Source organism: Varroa destructor, unplaced genomic scaffold, assembly GCF_002443255.2.
Source record: "Varroa destructor unplaced genomic scaffold, Vdes_3.0 BEIS01000005.1, whole genome shotgun sequence".
NCBI lineage: Eukaryota > Metazoa > Arthropoda > Arachnida > Mesostigmata > Varroidae > Varroa > Varroa destructor.
Genome location: NW_019211458.1, coordinates 39,960,230 through 39,978,964, shown reverse-complemented (window position 1 = coordinate 39,978,964; position 18,735 = coordinate 39,960,230). Strand labels below are relative to the sequence as shown.

At 42.6% G+C, this 18,735-nt stretch overlaps 2 protein-coding genes across 16 annotated transcripts in view; one reads left to right on the top strand and one right to left on the bottom strand.

Annotated features, from left to right (window-relative positions):
- The window catches only part of LOC111250905 (uncharacterized), a 141,182-nt gene that overhangs the window by 62,241 nt on the left and 60,206 nt on the right, over positions 1 to 18,735 (bottom strand). For all 7 annotated transcript variants that reach the window (XR_002673561.2, XM_022806852.2, XM_022806853.2 and 4 more), the window contains exon 2: positions 553 to 657. Coding sequence is in view for 6 of the 7 variants with exons in the window: in XM_022806852.2 (XP_022662587.1) it covers positions 553 to 657 (105 nt within the window). In the remaining variant the exon portion in view is untranslated. The remainder of the gene's footprint in view (positions 1 to 552; positions 658 to 18,735) is intronic.
- The window catches only part of LOC111250906 (uncharacterized), a 39,406-nt gene that overhangs the window by 2,168 nt on the left and 18,503 nt on the right, over positions 1 to 18,735 (top strand). Inside the window, exon 1 of one of the 9 annotated variants that reach the window (XR_015327770.1) lies at positions 6,902 to 7,614. The exons of 4 other annotated variants lie outside the window; for them this stretch is intronic. Coding sequence is in view for 1 of the 5 variants with exons in the window: in XM_086989226.1 (XP_086845352.1) it covers positions 12,076 to 12,129 (54 nt within the window). In the remaining 4 variants the exon portion in view is untranslated. Of the gene's footprint in view, positions 1 to 6,901; positions 7,615 to 11,503; positions 12,130 to 18,735 lie in introns of those variants that run through there. 4 more of the 9 variants (XR_015327766.1, XR_015327765.1, XM_086989226.1 and 1 more) reach the window with 4 other exon arrangements.

Sequence of the window (18,735 nt, the reverse complement as noted above, 5' to 3'; positions counted from 1 at the left end):
TTGAGTGGCGGAACTCATATAGTCACGACTATACTACACTATCAGATGATGAGGTCAAGTACTCCTACTAGCGGAAATACGAGTGAGTCTTCACGAGACAAGACCAATAAAAGGGAAAGACGCTACTGAGTGGAAGCGAAGCAATAAAATGCTGTCGACACTTTATACTTGCACTTTCTCTTTTCGCCGTTCCCCACCAAACGTGATCATTCTCAGGCAAAGAAACAACCTCCTTCAGGTTAACATTGTATGCTTATATGGACTTAAAGCAAAAAACGACGATAACAAAAAAAAGTCATATAAAGCTCGCAGATTCCGCCAGTAAATCTTCAAGTTTCTTTCTTTATGAATATGCTAAGCTCAGTTTAGATAGTCAGTCGTAAGCTGTGACGGTTGACTTAAATAAGTTCCACTCGTTCGATAACAACAACGATGATCAGCGCATTTCTGATAACTATATATGTTAAGTCTGCGTTGATATATCTATGCATTAATACGAAAATGCTCCGTAGAGCACAATGTAGATAAACTATTAGGCCATGCAGTATTTACCGTTTGTCCTGTCGCGTCTATGTAGCGCAGTCCGAAGTAGGCTGTTTCAAGTAAATTGAGATGTTTGTGCACCGCGTCCAAGAGATCTTGGCCCCGCGAGACATTCTGAAATTATAAAGGTGCAAAACAAGTTTAGAAAATTATACAGTGCTTCCACTAATAGATGGCATTCATCGTTCTAGCACATTCATATATATTGTACTCATTAAAACTGTGGATCATAATAACCACCCAAGACAATGCTGATGGCAACGAAAACTGCCATGGTGAAAATTATTATTCAAGGCCAGAGTTCGCTTCCATCTGCTGTCGAGTTTGTCGTTACAAGAGCGGAAGGACCTCTAGCCATAGCCTACGGCGACATTTCTCCGGTCGCATAAACAGGACCAACTAGCAGGTCCGATTGTGTGCATATGTACTTAGGTTGATTTTCCGCATTAACATTCAATCCCTGTTTTTTTTACGAGCAGATGATCTTTGCCTGCCAAATCAGGTGGTGTCGAAAACTGCAAAAAGAGATAACGGAACCGCGATCAGTTGCCATCTCCGCTTTTACCTATTTCCTAGTATAACTACTACCGTAAAAGGACAGAGCAATATTCAGGGGAAGGTTACGACGAGAGCAAAGTTGGGCAATTGGCAAACTCGATGAAAAACGGCCAAGCAAATTCATAACGTTGGATCCTTGTATACGAACGCCTGTGGCTGCGCCGTATAAGCCCTACTATTCTATTTTGCTTGTTGATGATAACAACGAGCGGGACAGAACACGCTTGAGTGGCTCAATTATGTTCTTCCATCGTGTTCATGGATCTGTCTATGGGTATGTGTGCGTACCTGTAGCGGTATAATACAGGTCTAACTTGAACTAAGCTGAGTGGTCGTTTAGTTGGTAGACGGATAAAGTACGAGTCGTGGTGCGCGCCGGTTTGGCGCACACCGTTGCAACGCCTGGAGAAAACTGTTGAAGCATTTTTATTCTTTCCGAAAATTGCGTTCTCCCCTGCTGCTACACACTAAAGCACCAGGGAATCAGAAGGGCCCCTCCGCTAAAAACTGCTAGGACGTAGCTCCAGCTGCTCTTTCTACTGCTGCTGCTGCTGTCATAACCCAGATCCAGGCTAGTCCAGCTGGACCAAACCATACACAGTCAATTTCAACGTATGTAGTAACATTGAAAAGCATGGGTTGAAAACGGCAAGCCAAAACTTTGCCATAATGCTCACATACTACGAGTGTTCAAAGATGTACGTTTTCTTCATTTTGACGCAGCCTCTGAGTGAATGAACGGACGGAGCTTTTAGGGGAATGGAGAGGGTGACGTAAGCACTAGAGGATGCAAGCGCCTCCGCTGTAGTCACCGACCATCGCGTGCCCCCGTGTTCATATCGTCGCGTTCGCACCGTTCAAGCAGCAATGTCAGATACAGTAGCAGCGGTGGTGGAAGCAGAAGCAGTGGGAAAAATATGCCGAAATGGAGTAGGTCCTCGTAGTTCACAGCAAAAAAGTGGGCGCCGTTTCAAACAAAGAAGAGAAGACGGAACGAATACACAAGAAAATTTTAGAGCATACCGCAGACGTTGCCACAGCTTAGGCTGTTTGGCTGCTTGCATCAAGTCGGCCTTCTGTTTTTTTCTCTCTGCTGTTGATGTGGCCTCGCCGAAGAAGCGAACTAGACAACCGGGAACAGCGTTGAGGCAAATTAGACGACTATCAGTGAATAGTGGCACACGCCTCCGATGTGCAACGGTGTCCGGATGGCCGTGGGCGGAAGAAGAACTCGGAAGGTGGAGCAGAAGCCTACTTAGAAGTAAACGTAGTCGCGCCCGCCCTCGCACACGCCAAAAACAGATAATCTCTCTCAAAAGCGAAAGGCCTAGCAAGTAAGCAACCAATGGGAAAATTTTCGTTGATTTCGTCCTTCTTTGCTTTAGCAGTTCAGTCGCAATGGGGAACTGCAAAGAATCGAAACATGAGCGCGCTGTCGCAGCCATCCATAATTCTGCCGTTGAATGCCACAATGGGTCGAAAAAATGCCTCTCTCCTATCGGTAAAGGACTAAAGGACAGTGACCTTAGCATAACCAACGCTAAGGGGCAGGCTGAACCACTATTGTCTTCGCTTCAGGCTAAGAGCATAGATTTCAGACTTCTAAGGCTCGGTTTGTAACGATACAATTGCATATGGTTGGTAATGCTGCAACTATTATCGGAGCTTTGAGAGGCCTGTTACTTCGGAATTAAAATCTAGCGTTTGGTAAGGCCGGTCCTTGTTAAGCGTCCAGCGAGGCGGCACGGAATAAGAACACCTGTGAACGCCGAGTGTCAATACGGGCGGGGCGATCTCCATTCTATTTGTTCTCGTAGGGTAGACGAATCTTCTGGCCCGTTTCAGAAGCCTCGGCTGCGAACTCAACGATTCACCACGTTGGCACCGACAGACGTTCTCCATACTCTTCCCTGTGCGAAAACTACACACCTAAGAAAGATATATGTCGAAGAGACGTTGGGATTACCTATTTTTAGGTAGCCCTTGAGACACCAAGAGAATAGGCGAATGGAAGGAGGTAAGAGCGAAAGCCTTAGAGGTGAGGTGTTCGAGCGGCTGTTAATTTCAAACTATTTGTTCGGCTAAAGGAAACCGCTGGATGATACCACTGGCAAAGCAACATAGTCACCTGAAGACGAACCAAAGTAAGGCGGACCAACCCTGGCAGAGCTCGATGGAGTGCGATAACGAGAATAAAGAGGTTTGCTCGGTGCGGGCTGCTACCTTAACAATGACTCTGCGTGAATCCATGAATAACGGGAATGCATGTTCAGGGGAATTAACTACTTTGAATAAGTTCTCTTCAGATTGATTGTCCGTACGCACGTTTCTCGTCGTATACAACTGTGTACAGTTTCCGTATAGTAATACATTATATTATGTATAGCAGTGATTCTTGTTGTCCTTTTAGTTCCGCTATTCAGGAAGCTATCTGCCGTGTAGGGCTGTGGTCATTTGTCTTAACTGTCGTGATAAGCAGCTATTAGATATTGACGTCCTATTGTTATTCTTTTCTCGATTACTATTGTTTTTTATCTTTTTTTTTTCGTCAAACTTCAATTTGCCGATACCTACAACCGGCATCGACGCAGTGTCGGCGTTTCAGATTTTACGACTTTTGGTGTCGTTTGGTGCCGGCGCGCTCACACACACGCGCAGTAGCAGACAATCGCACATTCACTCATGCCAACTCTTGATAGCGCTGTCTGAACTACACACGGCTCACTACTCTTTCATCATTTGTACTCATGTATAAGCCAGGTTGATTGCCTGGTAGGTCGTTGCTTTTCTGGTTATAGGCCCGTAATCATAGACTGCGCACTGTCGTATCCCCCATTGAAATGGTAGCGGGTTGTTACCGCCGACACCTCGGGTCAGGATCGTGCCTGCCGCCTGTTAATGACCGAGTCTATATGCGAATTCCTTTTGACGGCCGTGTAACGCCGTAGGCTTACATTGCGCCTGCAGGGGCTGTGTTCGTCACTCTCGCGTTTCGCTCAGTCCTTGCGACGTCAACGATAAACGCGATCGACTATATCCGTATATACATGTGTATATGATGAATTATTTTCATCATCATGTTGACCCGGTTTTGATGACGACGACGCGGTTGTCTCGGGTTGATTAGAAAGAAGACCATGCAAGAGCAATCCTTTGCTGTAGCCCCGTATTGGATTGACTACGCAGCAAGGAAACGCCAATTGTCCTATTGTCGACTATTTTTATGCATGCGACGTATACGCACGTATCGCATCAAGATAGGTCATATTCACCGCTATGGGCGAACATCAGTTCACAGCTCCAATGAAAATGTCGATTTTTTCGAGTCGTCAAAAAACAGAAGCGAAAACAAAGGTTCGAATGAAAAAAACACACAGTCGCGGCAGCAGCAGAATCACTGGGATCACAAAAACGATTTAGTCGATTGTTGCATTTGACGAATATTTGGGTCGTGTCCGTCAAAAATGACGCCCCTTGATTTGCCCCACCACAGGTGGAGGGACTCCATGATATGGAAGATGGTGACATTGGGCACGATGTAAAATGGGTAAAATTGATAACACTTCGGATTGCAGCTGTTGCTACTACCGCCACTCATAGAATCGATTGCGATAGAAGTACCTAGATTACGCCCATTGTTATATAGCGTCGAATATGAAAGCTGCTACTACGACGTATCAGAGCAAGTTATAGAAATGAAAGTGATACGCTGTTTCGAAGCGCAAATCGCGGCTCTGAACTTGCGCTATCTTTAGTTTTCTTTTTATTCGTGGGCGAATATTTCAAAATGCTATCCGCATCTGCACGTATCATTAGATTATTCTCCGACGCGCTAAATTTAATTTGAATTTTGGCGCTTTAAATGGTCGACCTTAATACTTGTGCTCGTGCGGAACATATCCGTTTATTTCTCAACAAGAAAAGGAAAACAATATCTACAGATGAGCTGGACGTGATGCGTGCAGGCTCGTGCGGGACAAAATGGATGGATAGCAGTATCAGTGATTCGTAACAACTTAAGTTATTTTGAGTTAGATTCAAGTTGAAGAGATCGTGATCACTCCCACAGACAAATTCAGGGTTCAACATTTGTTGGTGTCCAAAGGTAATTCGCGATCTTAGCCTCCCGCATAAATCGTAGTGCAAATCAAATTATAGAACAGATGCGACATGAGTTCTTCAAGATCCATATTAGATATTTTATCAGACGATCTAAATCAGTGGACATACAGTAAATCAAGCGGGTCCCAGACAGGAAGATCTACACACTTAAGACGGCGCGTAAATTAATTTCTCGGCTTTATTTAGGCACGCTAAGTTGACACTGTGACGGTTGTTATTGGCCTTTGTATTTGTCCACCTTCGTCTGGAAGCCGTTGACATTCAGGCAGATTGAATTCTAGCATCGACATTCGTTCGGAGATGGAGCACGGTCGTTTGGCATCACCGTACATATGTTAGCTGCAACGAGTCTAGAATGGGTAAAGCATGATTCTAGCGAGCAACCGAAGCTGCCCGGATGGCCAGCAAAAGTGGTAAAATCAATACGCTGGTGTTGCCGATAAGCGATGCTTTAATAGGTCACACCTTTCCTTCCTGTTTCCCTTTTGCTTGCCGGTAACCAGTCAACGGCTACCACACTAACTTTAAAGATGACAGTATAACGCTAGATCTACGCTATGTTCTCGCTGTACATCTCATGACTAACAATTTACACCATCCATAGCGGCACCACTAATCAATATTGCCTATTGCTATGAGCGCCGTTGGCCTGAGTGGCGTTTGTGTTCTTTTTTTTTTGTTCTTTCTTTTGACAATAAACGGCAGTAAACGGTAGTAGGTTCTGAGCGGCATCGATACGACAGACGCGTACCGCAAGCAGATTGTCGCTACGATTCGACCGTGTAGCGTGATTTTGCTATTAATAGCCTCGACAGATTTACCAATTAGGAAACCGAGCAAAAACAAATGCAACAGCTCACAAAACAAACGGTTTAATCGTTACTAGCTCAAACGAAGGCCGTCTAGCTTGTTGAGCATCGCCTGTCGCATCTTTCTGATGGCAATTGATCTACCTACCTCACTATCGACTTAGTTTTAGCGCTCCTCATGCTGAAACGCTTGTGATAAACAATGACTGTATGAAGGCGAGCTATTGATAGAAACGAGCAGACAACGATAAGAAATCTCGCTGCGTATCGCTACGACGATCAGCATATTTATCAGCAACTTTTACCCGACCTAGTGCCACATTTCCTATTGTTATTGATCAGTAGCAAAAGATCAGATATCTCAGATCGATAACAAGCACTAAGATCTTAACCAGTACTAAGAATAGTCGCAGTTATGCTAGACAATTGTAATAAACTGTACTTATGTCTATCCAATATTATGTTTGCCTCGGTGAGTAAGAGCTAGGTTAGAGATTAGGATATTTTGGATAAAAACCGAATAACGGTAACGTTATGGTAGTTATACTTGATCGCCTTTGATCTGCCCCTTCATCATCATGGATAAACTGCAATTATAGCTTTTAGACATATTTGAAGATTTATAGTCCGCTGCGTGTTGACGTCACTTTTAGGAACGCAACAGTAACAGATTCCCCAAACGATACGTACATGCGTAGCTGACACCGTTAACCTGCAGCGTCTTGTTCTATTCAAGAACTTCTGCATTAGTCAGTGCAAAGCGTGGACGGCCTCACTTAGCGTCAGAGCAGATCATTGGAACCGAATGGGAAAACGGTGCCGGTTAAGTGAAACAAAATACGCCTCATCCATACGATAACCAACGGAAAACGACCTCTCTTTGTGCCCTACGATCTGCCATTTAACGCGTGACTGATTCGCAGCATGCTCGCTCAGATAGCAATTGTCCGCTACCCGATAGCCAGCGATCATCGCGACGTTTCTGACAAACGACGACGACAGTGGCAGTTTGCAATCCCTTTGAATCTAGGCATCTCAAACATGTTAGCGCTCATCATTGGCCGCGTATAGCTGAAGGCTCTACTACAAGCTACATCTCGAAACTCGTGCAGATACCCTTTTGTAGCCCAGTCGACGTCGGTAAAAATCTGCTACTGTTTTCCTGCATTGCCAAGACGAAGCGTTTGTAATAATATTGATGAATTCTGCACCAGTTTCTCTCGACCGAAGCAATGATCATGCTTTTTCTTTGCGTTGCTTTTCTCAGCTCCTCCTTTTTGTCTGCTGTTCAGGATAACGCGATTGGAAACTAACGATTATGGCAGCAAGTTATGACAGTTAGCTGCGACGTACGACTTCTCTGAGACGATTTCAGGGCCACGTTCTGTTCGAGCTACGCTCTGTTAAAATAACTCAGTTAATAACACGATTAAAGGTAGGAGAGCAGATAGCTGACGGTCACTGCTCACGTCGTCTGTTTCCATTTCTACCCTCTGTCTTATTCTTCTGACTGGCAGTGAGTACAACGAAATAAGCACAGGATAAAGGAGAACGGAAAGGAGTGCATTGTCTCTTCCCTAATGTAAGTAATACTCCAATATTGGTAAGTGAGCACCGGACACTATATGTGCGGCCCTGCGAATCTAATGACACCGAGGAAATGAACGGCTCTGCAAAGCCTATACAGATATCGGGCCGCTTAGCTTAATGCATTTGTATCTTAGTGCTTTATTAATGATAATAAAGATTTAGGAGTTCTAAAAGAAGCATAGTGCTTATGTATAATAGATACGACGTTAAGATGATAATACTTTAGTAACAAGAAACGTTGCAGCGACAAAAAGACTAACTAAAGTTGAAGATAGTAAAATCTTCATTTATGGCACGTATATCCGGTTAATAAAGGGTCTACAGATTACAAAACATTCGAAGGTTTTGTGCTACCTGTAGTGTAATATAGAAGAGTGGTGCGGATCATGCAAATGTGATCGTAGCACGTAATTGAAGAAGCCCGTTGATACGCGGCAGAGAACGTTAAGGGCTTGGAAATCACAATGAATGTATATAATATTGAAACAATTTAAATCGTTTTACAATATCTGTGTGGCAGCGTCATCGGTGCTTGCTCGCGTGTGGAACAATCATATTCATCGTATGTATTTTCCGCAAAAAAATTAGATTCAGATATGACTCTGTCAAGTGTTTTATATTGCAGCTAATGGGATTTCACAATAACCCATAAAAAATCTGGCCATTTGCGACGTTCGCAGCTGTCATGACATCAGTACATTGACGGGGTCCTGCAAAATTGAACGAACGCCTATATCAAATTCATCACGGTAACGCTGATCATTAAATGCGCCTTCTAGACAGTTTTTAGCAGGGCTATATGAAATTTCTAATCACTCAAGGCTAAATTTGATCGATCATATATAGCCACTAAAATGATGACATAGAGGAACGTGCTATATATGGAGATGCAATGTTGTCAAACGTATGTTCTGTCGTGTAGCGTAAAAATACATTTGTGATTTCCGGATATATGCTACCGAAACACAGTTACTTAAATCGAACGGCCTGCTTTTTATCAGACAGTGTGACAGATTTATTGACAGTTGGCCGTTCCTTTTAACACTATATCTTCCCGATACAGGCGTCACTATCAGGCCAATGTGACATACATATGAATGTTTATATGCGTACCGGATCTATTATTTAGCGTGTCATCTTAATGATGGCAATAAAATGGTTTATCAGAAATATTACTAAGGTGATATTGATAATAATAATATAACAATAGTCTACGTAATTGCCAGTGATAATGGTATGACAATTTTCGCTCGTGGCAACGTAATTGCTGATGTACTACGGTGCCACTACGATTCCTGTTGCTCCGTAATGCTACGCTGATTTCCATGGGCTTTACCTGTCGCGTACGGCTTCACATGGCTTTCGACATGTATATGTATTGCTTAGTTGGTTAATTTCGATGACACCCCTGTCCCACCTTAGGCTGTTGCAGACCCAAATACAGCTCCCATGCAGCAGAGCGATATACCGATGTCTGTCTACCTGTCTCTTTGCTCGCCTGTCGACAAAAAGTTAAGCTTCGCCAGAAAGGGGGGTAGTCATCAACAGTACTTCACGACCTGCAATCTCCTGCACTTTTTTATGCCCTTTTGCTGGCTCTTCGTAGTAGCAGTACCAAGTATCATGTAGTATTGCTCTATGAAAAATTGCTAAGTTTCGCAAGGCGGAAATCACAGATAAATATAAGTATTTATGCAGTAACACACGCGTCTTCTGATGTTTCTTTCATATACTTTCTTAATGAGAATTCAACGAATAGCAGTCTGCAGATTGAGTTCGTACATATTGTCTAAAACTAATCGTAACACAGACGGGGTCAGTATCAGCGTGGTCGCGCAGACCATCATCAAGCAGCTCGAAACGTTCAAACGTGAAGCACACTTGACGAAAAGAAAAAACAGCTACGATAATGCTATCAGGCGTTTCTACGTGCGAATAGTTGTTTTTTTAATATTCTTTATACTTATATATTTATCTTCGAGTACGACGATTCCATCTGACATACGTATTAATCAGCTATATCAAAACGGATCCGACTGATATTCTGTGTCAATAAGCATTCATTCGTTTACTTGCACCCATCCTATTCAGGTTTAGTGTCACTTATCACTGCTTCCCCAAAAGCGTTTCCCTGTCATTTGTTGGAAAACGTTCGTTTTGGAGGACGTCCTTTTTTTTTTCAAATTTATCTTTATAACACGTAGTTTACAGATCATTGTGAACAACCAACATTTATTTGAATTGTAACCTTTATTGTATTAATTACGCCTGTTGACATTGACTTGATTCGGAATAGCTCGGCCTGCTGCTGAATATGTCATACGTATAGGGTTTTCGTGAGCCCGTGCAATTTTAACCATCAGGATAGTTTCTTTCTGATCTCTAAAAGCAACAGTGAGCTTCTATAGGTCTGAGGTTTCTGTCGTAGAACTTTCAAGTTCACCTGTACAGAAGTACCTAGAATAATTGAATCCGTTTTCGAGATTGCCGACGTAACCTATTCCTTTCTGCATTTATTTTGTATGCATAAACTCTACTTCATTCTAATTACAGAATAAACGTAACTAAACCTCATTTGACAAAGAAGCTAAAATAGCTTTTTTTTTTTTTCTTCTATTTATTCTCCTGATTGCTTGAAAGCAGATCTATATATTGTCAGTCAGTGCTATCAAACATTTTAATCGATGGCGAGCAGTTATGCCAGTGTTCCCCTCATTAAGTAACAACGCTATTTCATTAAAGGGGCAAGTAAGAAATGCAGCAAAGGTGGGTGAGAAAATTATGTTCTGACTTTCTAGGGGCATTATCGTTTTCTGTGCATCTTAGCCGTCATCCTATAAGTGTACAGGATCCCACACGTGAGAGCCGCTGCCGTACATTAATGTCCTGCATATAGCGAAAAACAAGATGACCACATGCACATATATATATACACTAAAAAATGTGGGTTTCTTTAAATTTTCCTTCATCTGTCGACTAAGTAAGCTTAAACTTAAATATTATGAATGTGCAAACTGCCAGCGTCCCTAACGTAGATTGTCAACAGGAAATTATTACAGTGTTTAATTAGATCTAAATCTGGTAACAGATTGTTAATATGAATTAATTAATAGGTTGTTAATGGGTTAAGGCCATGGCCAGTTAAGACCAGATCGACAAAAGTACCACTTCAGTTATGAGACCCAAAGCAACAAATTCATCAGTATCACTGCGAAGTTGCTCAAGTATATATCGGACCTATACTTTTGGCGAATTCTGCCTTTCTTATCATGTGTATTCAATGGCAGTGATACAAAAGAGCAATCTCGGTATGTCGTATAAAAAAAAAATACATATTTATGGCATTCATCCAGTTTATAGCCGATATCGAAACTCTATGAAAATTTACATTTCATATTGCTTAGTATCCAACACAATGTGATCGGGTTCTAGCTAGAGTCTCGTAGCCTGTCATCGCATGGAACATCAGCTTTTATTCTAGAGATTATTTTGTATTGATTCTAACTAAAACTATGTTGTACTGATATTGCCTAATAGCTCATGAACATAACAATTATATCCCTCCGACACCAGCCTGTTGCAGATGTTCTCCACCGTCCAATCACAGCCAGGATCGCCTTTAACGCTAAAACCGGCTGCTGTACTAAAGCGAAAGCTTCGAAAGAAAGAAACATTTCAATACGTTTTGTCCCTTTACTATTGTTTGACTTTATTATTTAGTCTGGTGCTACCACTTCTCGACATCATGTAAAAAAGGTTAACCAATCCGATAGCCAGCGTACGCGGTTCTGCAACAGCATCAGGGTCGATCCGAAACGCTCGAAGCTGATTCCGATAACTGAGCAACAGTACCGTCTAATACAAGCTATATTACTGTGTACTCGTATAACTAGTAATGCCTATACAGCGTAGACAAGCTTTTCTCCAGAACGATTAATTTCCCGTTCTACCGCTAATACAACACATATCTGTGGTGCACCCCTCGTTGGCGTCGGAGCGTCCCCCTTACCCTCCCTTTCCCTTCCTCTATTTTGTTACATTAACGGATATGGTTCCGATTTTCTCTACGATAACAAAAAAAGGGAACGAGAAATGCTCAATGGCGACCATGTCGACAAAAACTCATCAACCCGAATAGTATAGTGTTGCGTCAATGAAGATAATACTGCCTCTTTTTGGCACGCAGCATCCATTCAATGAAAAACAGCAGTAGCAACAATAACAACAACAATTGGTGAACCCTACGCTACCAGCTGAAGGTTATACGAAAGCGGACCGCTATCACTGAATTTGATGGAAACAAGGTTAAAAAAAAAAAGAAGCGTGAATAACATCAACGATGAGGAACGAAAGGTGTGAGTAAGTGAAGGGTGAGAAGCCAACGAGCTCGGCCGAAAAGCGCCATCACGTTGACGATTCATTGTCTCGTACCTGAGTAAGTGAGCAAGGTTTAATGAGTCGGGCCAGTGAACTCTCGAGAGGCACAATAACGCCAGGATTAGAAGCGGTGAGTGAGGCTTTGTCTTGTCTCCTTTTTGCAAACTGGTAATCAGATAGATGAACTAACTGATCATTACTTACGTCTCCGGCTCTATATGCACACAGGCGCGCATATATATACACGCTTACGTACAGCCGCAACAACTACATAGTAAAGACTAGGTGGAAGGTTGAGGTAAAAAAAGTGCAGAGGTTACTAGCTGCAGTGAATTTTTGCGAAACTTTAATGATAGAGTACCACGTTCTTCGTCCTGAATATGACAGTAAAAGTTCGGGTAGATAGAAAAGACTGACACTTCGTAATATAATTATAGTATAATAATGTAATATAATAAATAAAACAATGAGATTTTATTGTACAATTACAGCGTGTTCAGGAGGTCTAGTAACCTTATGAAACTTCAACTAAGGTTTGATGATTTCAAACATAAGTCCTCCATGCTACTTATTTTTGCAATTCATATTCAAAAAGAAATAAAATCCATTTTAAAAATGGAACGTCAGAATTTGCTTAAGGTCTTGTTGGCTTTGAATTTGACGTTTTTCAGGTTCATTTGTACACATTTGTTATTTCCGCCCTCCTTTATTTAAATACCTGAATATATATTTAAAGGACAACTAAGGAAAACATGTTGCTACATAGTTCTACCTTTAAAATCATCAAAATTAAGTTAATCTCCTATATTTTTGTTATGTCGTCAGAATGTTACTTTAATGCGTCGAACCTATTTCCGGAAACCTCACTAACGTTTCCCAGTTTTTGTTCTATCTTTTTTCACTATTCCTGACGCGTTTCCACTTTTCACGTTACCGCGACAAAATAAAAATACTCTATATATTTCTATGACGATGTTTTCTTTTTACATGCACACGGATACATTACACAGTTATCGTCTTATCTTCTCTGGCCTTTTTTTCTGTGACAGGACTGCTCTCTGGTGTACTGCTTTCTCTTTTTTCTTACGTTAAGCGCTCATCTTTCTGCCTTCCTCCATTTTCTGTCACCCTACGCCAGCTACCATTTGAAACGACGAGACGAAGTAAACGGGCAAACGGATGGACGTTTCTGATGGTCCAAGTCTTTGGACTGCTTTGTCTTTTCAGTCAATCCCACGAGCAGTAATAGTGTTGGTAGCAGTGTTGTTCCCATGAACAAGATAAACTATTGCCTGCTTCTGCGGCCGGAGTTGACGGCGTGCAGCTGAAGGTTGTCAGATCCGGCTAGCGCGGGATGCGACCTAACGTCGGGATCGGATTGGCCTGGAAATAGCCAATAAACTGGAAGATATCTTCCGCGTCACTTGCCCTGCTGCTGCCACTATTGTACCTGCTTGTATTTTTCTTTTGGCTGCGCTTCTGTCCTTTCCGTTCTGTCGAACGTCGAGCTAAGTTGCTCGCATTCGCTGTTACTGGCATGGTCGGCAAATATTACGTTCGCTCTCTGTCTTTTCCCTCGCAAAGTAGGGGGGACAGGGGACGCAAACTTCATCGCCTTCCGCTCTTCGAGACCATTATGCAACCTCCATTATATATTCAATGTACATTCGACATAACCTTCAATACGCAGCAGTCTACTTGCAGTACAGCTGTGTTCCCGTCTTTAGCGTGTTAACCAAATCAACAGTGGGGGTCGAGCGGTAGTCTGTCTATAGACGCTACAATGGCACAAAGTAGAAAAAAGCGCAGACGTAATTCTCATTCGTGTCCCACTTTCAGAGAAGGCAAAGGTGGGCAAAAAGTAAAAGGAATGAGAGAAGTAAAAAGAACTCGTTTTTGCTTATTTGGCATAGCTTCTCCTAGGTTTGCTACTCGTTTTCTTTTTTTGGCGTTGTTCCTCTGCTTTCTCTCTCTTCCTTTCTGACTTCCCACTTTTTCCCTGAAAAAAAAACGAAGCTAAACAAAACCTTCAAGCACGAAGAAGAAGTACTAGAAAAAATAAAAGCAGCCAAAGCAAGCGTTCGTCCTTTGTTAGTCATCAGCGTCTCATATACTTCTCAGGCTCAATCGTCATTACTTTGGGAGCCTGCTACAGGCTGAAGGTTTGCTGTCCCTGTTTTGCACATGCGCAGCAGTCCGTAGCCTCGCAACTGGAGTGAGTGTAGCCGCTACAGGGGCAGTAAGGAAACATTGATTTCACCATGTATTGCGGCGATAATACTCGCCTAACCAGTCAATGAGTGCTTCATATTACCTACATTATCTGAGGGAGAAAGGGGCTATATAACCGGGGGATGGGAGAAGTTAGGGGACAGCCAAGTGTGGACATCGGCAAGGGAGAGTAGGCACCGTGATGACCAGAAGGAGGCTATCTAGCAGAAGCAGAACAAAGAAAACCCAGTGTCATTATAGCAGAATAGCACAATCGCCTGTCTTTTGCGTGGTAGTTGTCGTTGTCAATGTACTGTCATTGCTGCTGCTGCTGCTGCTGCTGCCCTCGCCTGGAATCTCGTTTTTTTTTGTTCCATTTCCGACGGTGGCACATCTGGAACATCCTAGCCACTCGCGATTTCGACGAGCAAACAGTATAACCGGGGCCTCCCAAACTGAACGCAGCACGCAGGCTATCTTCCGTAAGCCCAGAATCTGTCGGTCTAATGACCCGGAATAGAGCTCCTCAGAGGATCCAGGCTACTGCCGCTGCTGGTTTGCTTCAGCTCTAGCACCAGCTCAGATACCCATTGCCAGTTCAAAAGACGACGTGAGCCGTACTATACTTTCTCTCCGTACGCATTTGTTCATTCTACTCCTTTTTGCCCCATCCCTTGTTTTTCCCGTTGCCATGGGAAAGCCCCGCGCCATCGGAACACTACCCGGGACTTTTGTAGTTTCTCTCTCTATCCAAAATTAGCACTCTATTCAACCGCTCTAGAGAAGGGTAAACGTAGCACTTCTCGACTGAAATGCTGACGGTCGAGTCCTGGCCTCGTGTGGTTCGCAGCTGAGCTTGACGTATCCATCTTTAGAACGATCTGCACTTTACAGTTCCCTGTGCACATCAGAGCAAATCGTTCGCCGCTAGTCTCTAGACTCTGGTATGCTTAAGCAATGGTTGTTTTGTACCTTCCTAGAAGCCAGTCCCAAAGTGATCCGGAATTAAGCAGGATAGGGGCAAATCTCTCACGCTGCCTTTCAGCGTTTTTCGTAACTATCTCACTGCTTAGAGTATTCAGATAATGAAGGGTGTCGCATTCCACAAAAGTTTTCTGGTCGTGCCCTCTCTCAGTCTTTTGATGCGCCATGCTAACAATGCTTTGTCTTTTCCAGTAGATGATGTATGACTAGCAGGACATATACGAGCTACCTGTACATAGACGCGTTAAAAAGTGTCGACGATTAGGCATTAATGAAAAGCCTCACGCTAACTCCTCTTGACTCCGTAGTCAATGAGAGAACGACATAATTTCTGATACTTTTAATAAATTGAATACACTCTCACATACGTCGATGCAGTTGACGACAAAACGTTAGAATATTTACGTATACATTATTACAAATTCACATTATGTAGTATATCCATCGTATATGTGGGCACATTCAAGCGAGTCGAAGCACATGCCGAGTGCGTTACGCGAGAAGAGTTCCACAAAGCCTACCATGATGCGATTATTGATTCGTTTATAAATCCTCAGTTGTGTCTGTTACTGGTCTGTGCTAGCGAAGCCCTTCTACAGTAATGTGCTTGAAGATTTCAGCTGGTAAATGAACGTACGCTTTGGCAAATCGATGGATCAGCCGATGGAAACGTACAGCGGTCAAGTGCATCGACTCCTTCTATTTCTTGTAGTCTTTATCAACAGAATAGATGAAATGTCGTCACAGACGATCGAGTCTTCGACGAACACTGCCAGCGATTGATTATTTAGGAGACCATTTAGACCCGACCCGTTCGAGCGAACTACATACATGTGCTTCGAAATACAGTTTCCAATGAAACGTCAAAGCGGGAAAACAGAGTAAAAAACTTCTTGCCTTGACATAAAGAGAAAATAGAATAAAGAACCGAAGGAGGAGATCTTAAGGTGAGCGGTACAAAGCGAAATCGTGCCATGGGGAATTAGAAAAATGAGATAACGATAAAGAAGGAGAATGCAAGAATAGGACATCGCGTAGCGATGAATATAACGAGTGAAGAAAAAATCCTAGACAAAAGAAGCTTCGAACAGACTGGATCACTGGATCGGTGTTCTCATCGTCATTATCATTGTCCCGTTTCTACGATAGCAGAAACGGGAATTGCCATGAGGACAAGAACAGATGGGGGCGTCGCAAAGCAGGGGCCGGTGAAGCCAATAAATTCAGGAGTACGGATGTCGTGCAGGTTTTCCATTCGCCGGGCTGGGAATTATAATAGATTTGGATTACGTAGGCTAGTGACAACTGGGTGAAATTCAGTTCAGAAGGGGAAGGACCTGATTCGGGATATTGGCAGTAGTCGCCTTAGGGAATGGAGATATTCGTGCCGTTCCGACTTGCTGGTAACTGTTTGTCAAGCCGCAGTCATATTCAGCTCGCTTTTGTGCAGTTTACCTTAAACACTTAGTTTTTACCGCCTTGGGCGGAAAAGCCAGCCAAGGTTGAGTATAAGCCCCATCTGTTCCCAGGAAAGAGTTGTTGATGCACCTATTTTCTCACAAGGCTTCTTTTTTTTTTTACCAGATATCTAATTGGCCTAAAATATGCTTCTAAATAACAAAAAAAAATTAAATACGGTGACCGAAAGCCCAAGAATCAGACTGGGCATGTATAATTAAACGAAGCCTACAAAAGACAGTCGAAATATGCCATATTGATTTATCAAGCTGAAATCCTTTACCTACACATATCCTCAAGTCTACACAAATGAAGTATCGTTAGGTGTGTATTTATTATATCTTGTGGTTATACGTGCCTAGGTACAGCGATGGTGCAGCTTAATATTCCTCCTACGGCAAAAATGAAGCTATTAATAGACCCACAATTATTATGTGTCAATGCCTAGTAGACATATAAACTGAACACTTATCATAGTGGCGACCAGAAGTGAGTCATGAAGTTGAACGCGAAAAAGCAAAAGGTACCCGATTTAGCGACGTCCACTATAATAGTAATATACCTTATTATATCAACAGTGATTATAATTCATGTTATCATAATGTTGCGTGACGATTTTCTCTGCGTTGTGTACGTATACATAGATATACGCGGACCCGGTTCCTGTTAACATTACGTGTCACGTACGAAAACGCGTGTTTCGACAGGAAACACCATAGCCATCCACAACTAGAAGTATGGCATGAACTTGCAATATTTGCCGACACTACAATCTGGTTTCGTCTCAGACAATAGCAACGCTCAGTTATTATTGCAGATAGGCACGCTACGCATTGAAATGTATGTGATCCATCCATGGCATTTGACAACATCAGCACTAACAGAAACTGCAGAGTCAATAAACTGTACAGAAAGCAACGAAACCGAAAATATACGTAAAGCGTATCGCACATACACTCCTATCTCATTCATCCCGCACCGTGTAGCTTTCTGTCCCGCCCTTTCATTTATCCGAACATATTCGAAATCAAAGAAAAACGACTGATATAAAAGAAAAAAACGCGTGCGAAATACTGATTGGACTGAGAACGCGACGTGCAGCGATCAAGGCTCAATGATCGCCATAAAAATCGATCCTATCGCATACGGTGCGCTATACAATTACGTATCACTGATACTTGAACGCGCAACTATCTGCCCCCAATCAGATGGTGTGTTTCATATGTATAATGTTTACATTATTACCAATACATTGTCATCACTTCGACACTGATCGACCAGAGTTAATAAACTTGTCTCCTTTACCAATCCATATGTGTTTCCAACCGGAAACAAAGAAAACTACAAACATTGTTCACATTATTACCACTGTTATTATTGACGTCCCATCGTTTGTTGCTTAAACATTGCCGCCGGTTATATTTAGCCCACTTGAGGTATTCCCATTGTAAAACTATCTCGTAGGAAATGTTTAGTATGCAGTATTACCCATTTACGCGTTTCCCTCAACCTACTCATATGTAGACTCCGCTCATCCGGCAGTCCGAACCGTCGGATAGTGATGAAGCGCCGAAAAAGAACGATATGACGTTTTGTGTATATATAAATTCACAATACACACCATAATGTCTGACTCCAGATGGTAAAGAGTTTTATTATTCTTTCTCGTTTGCATCCGACTTAGCTTGTTCCGCTCCTGTGTATGAGACACTGACAATCAGTTTGCCCATATTCGATCAACTCATCCGGACCGAAAATACCTTAGCCAGATCCGGAGTGAATTTTTTCATCTTCGACAACAGTTCGGAACCCATACGCATCGGGTCAAGCAAGCAATCACGGCAATCAATAGCATGCCGATGATTTTTGTCTATAGGAAGAAACATTTTCTGGCTAAGCCGACCGTTGCTACTGTGGCTGTCCCCATTAAACCTAAGAATTAAATAGGAAGCTGTCAAAGACGCATTTACAAACTACTTGATGGTGATTAAGGACGCAGATTTAGTATTTGATTCTGAAGAAAACACACGGATACCGTATGTCGGTTATAGGTCGATAAGCTAGGTCGCATCACAATTCACGT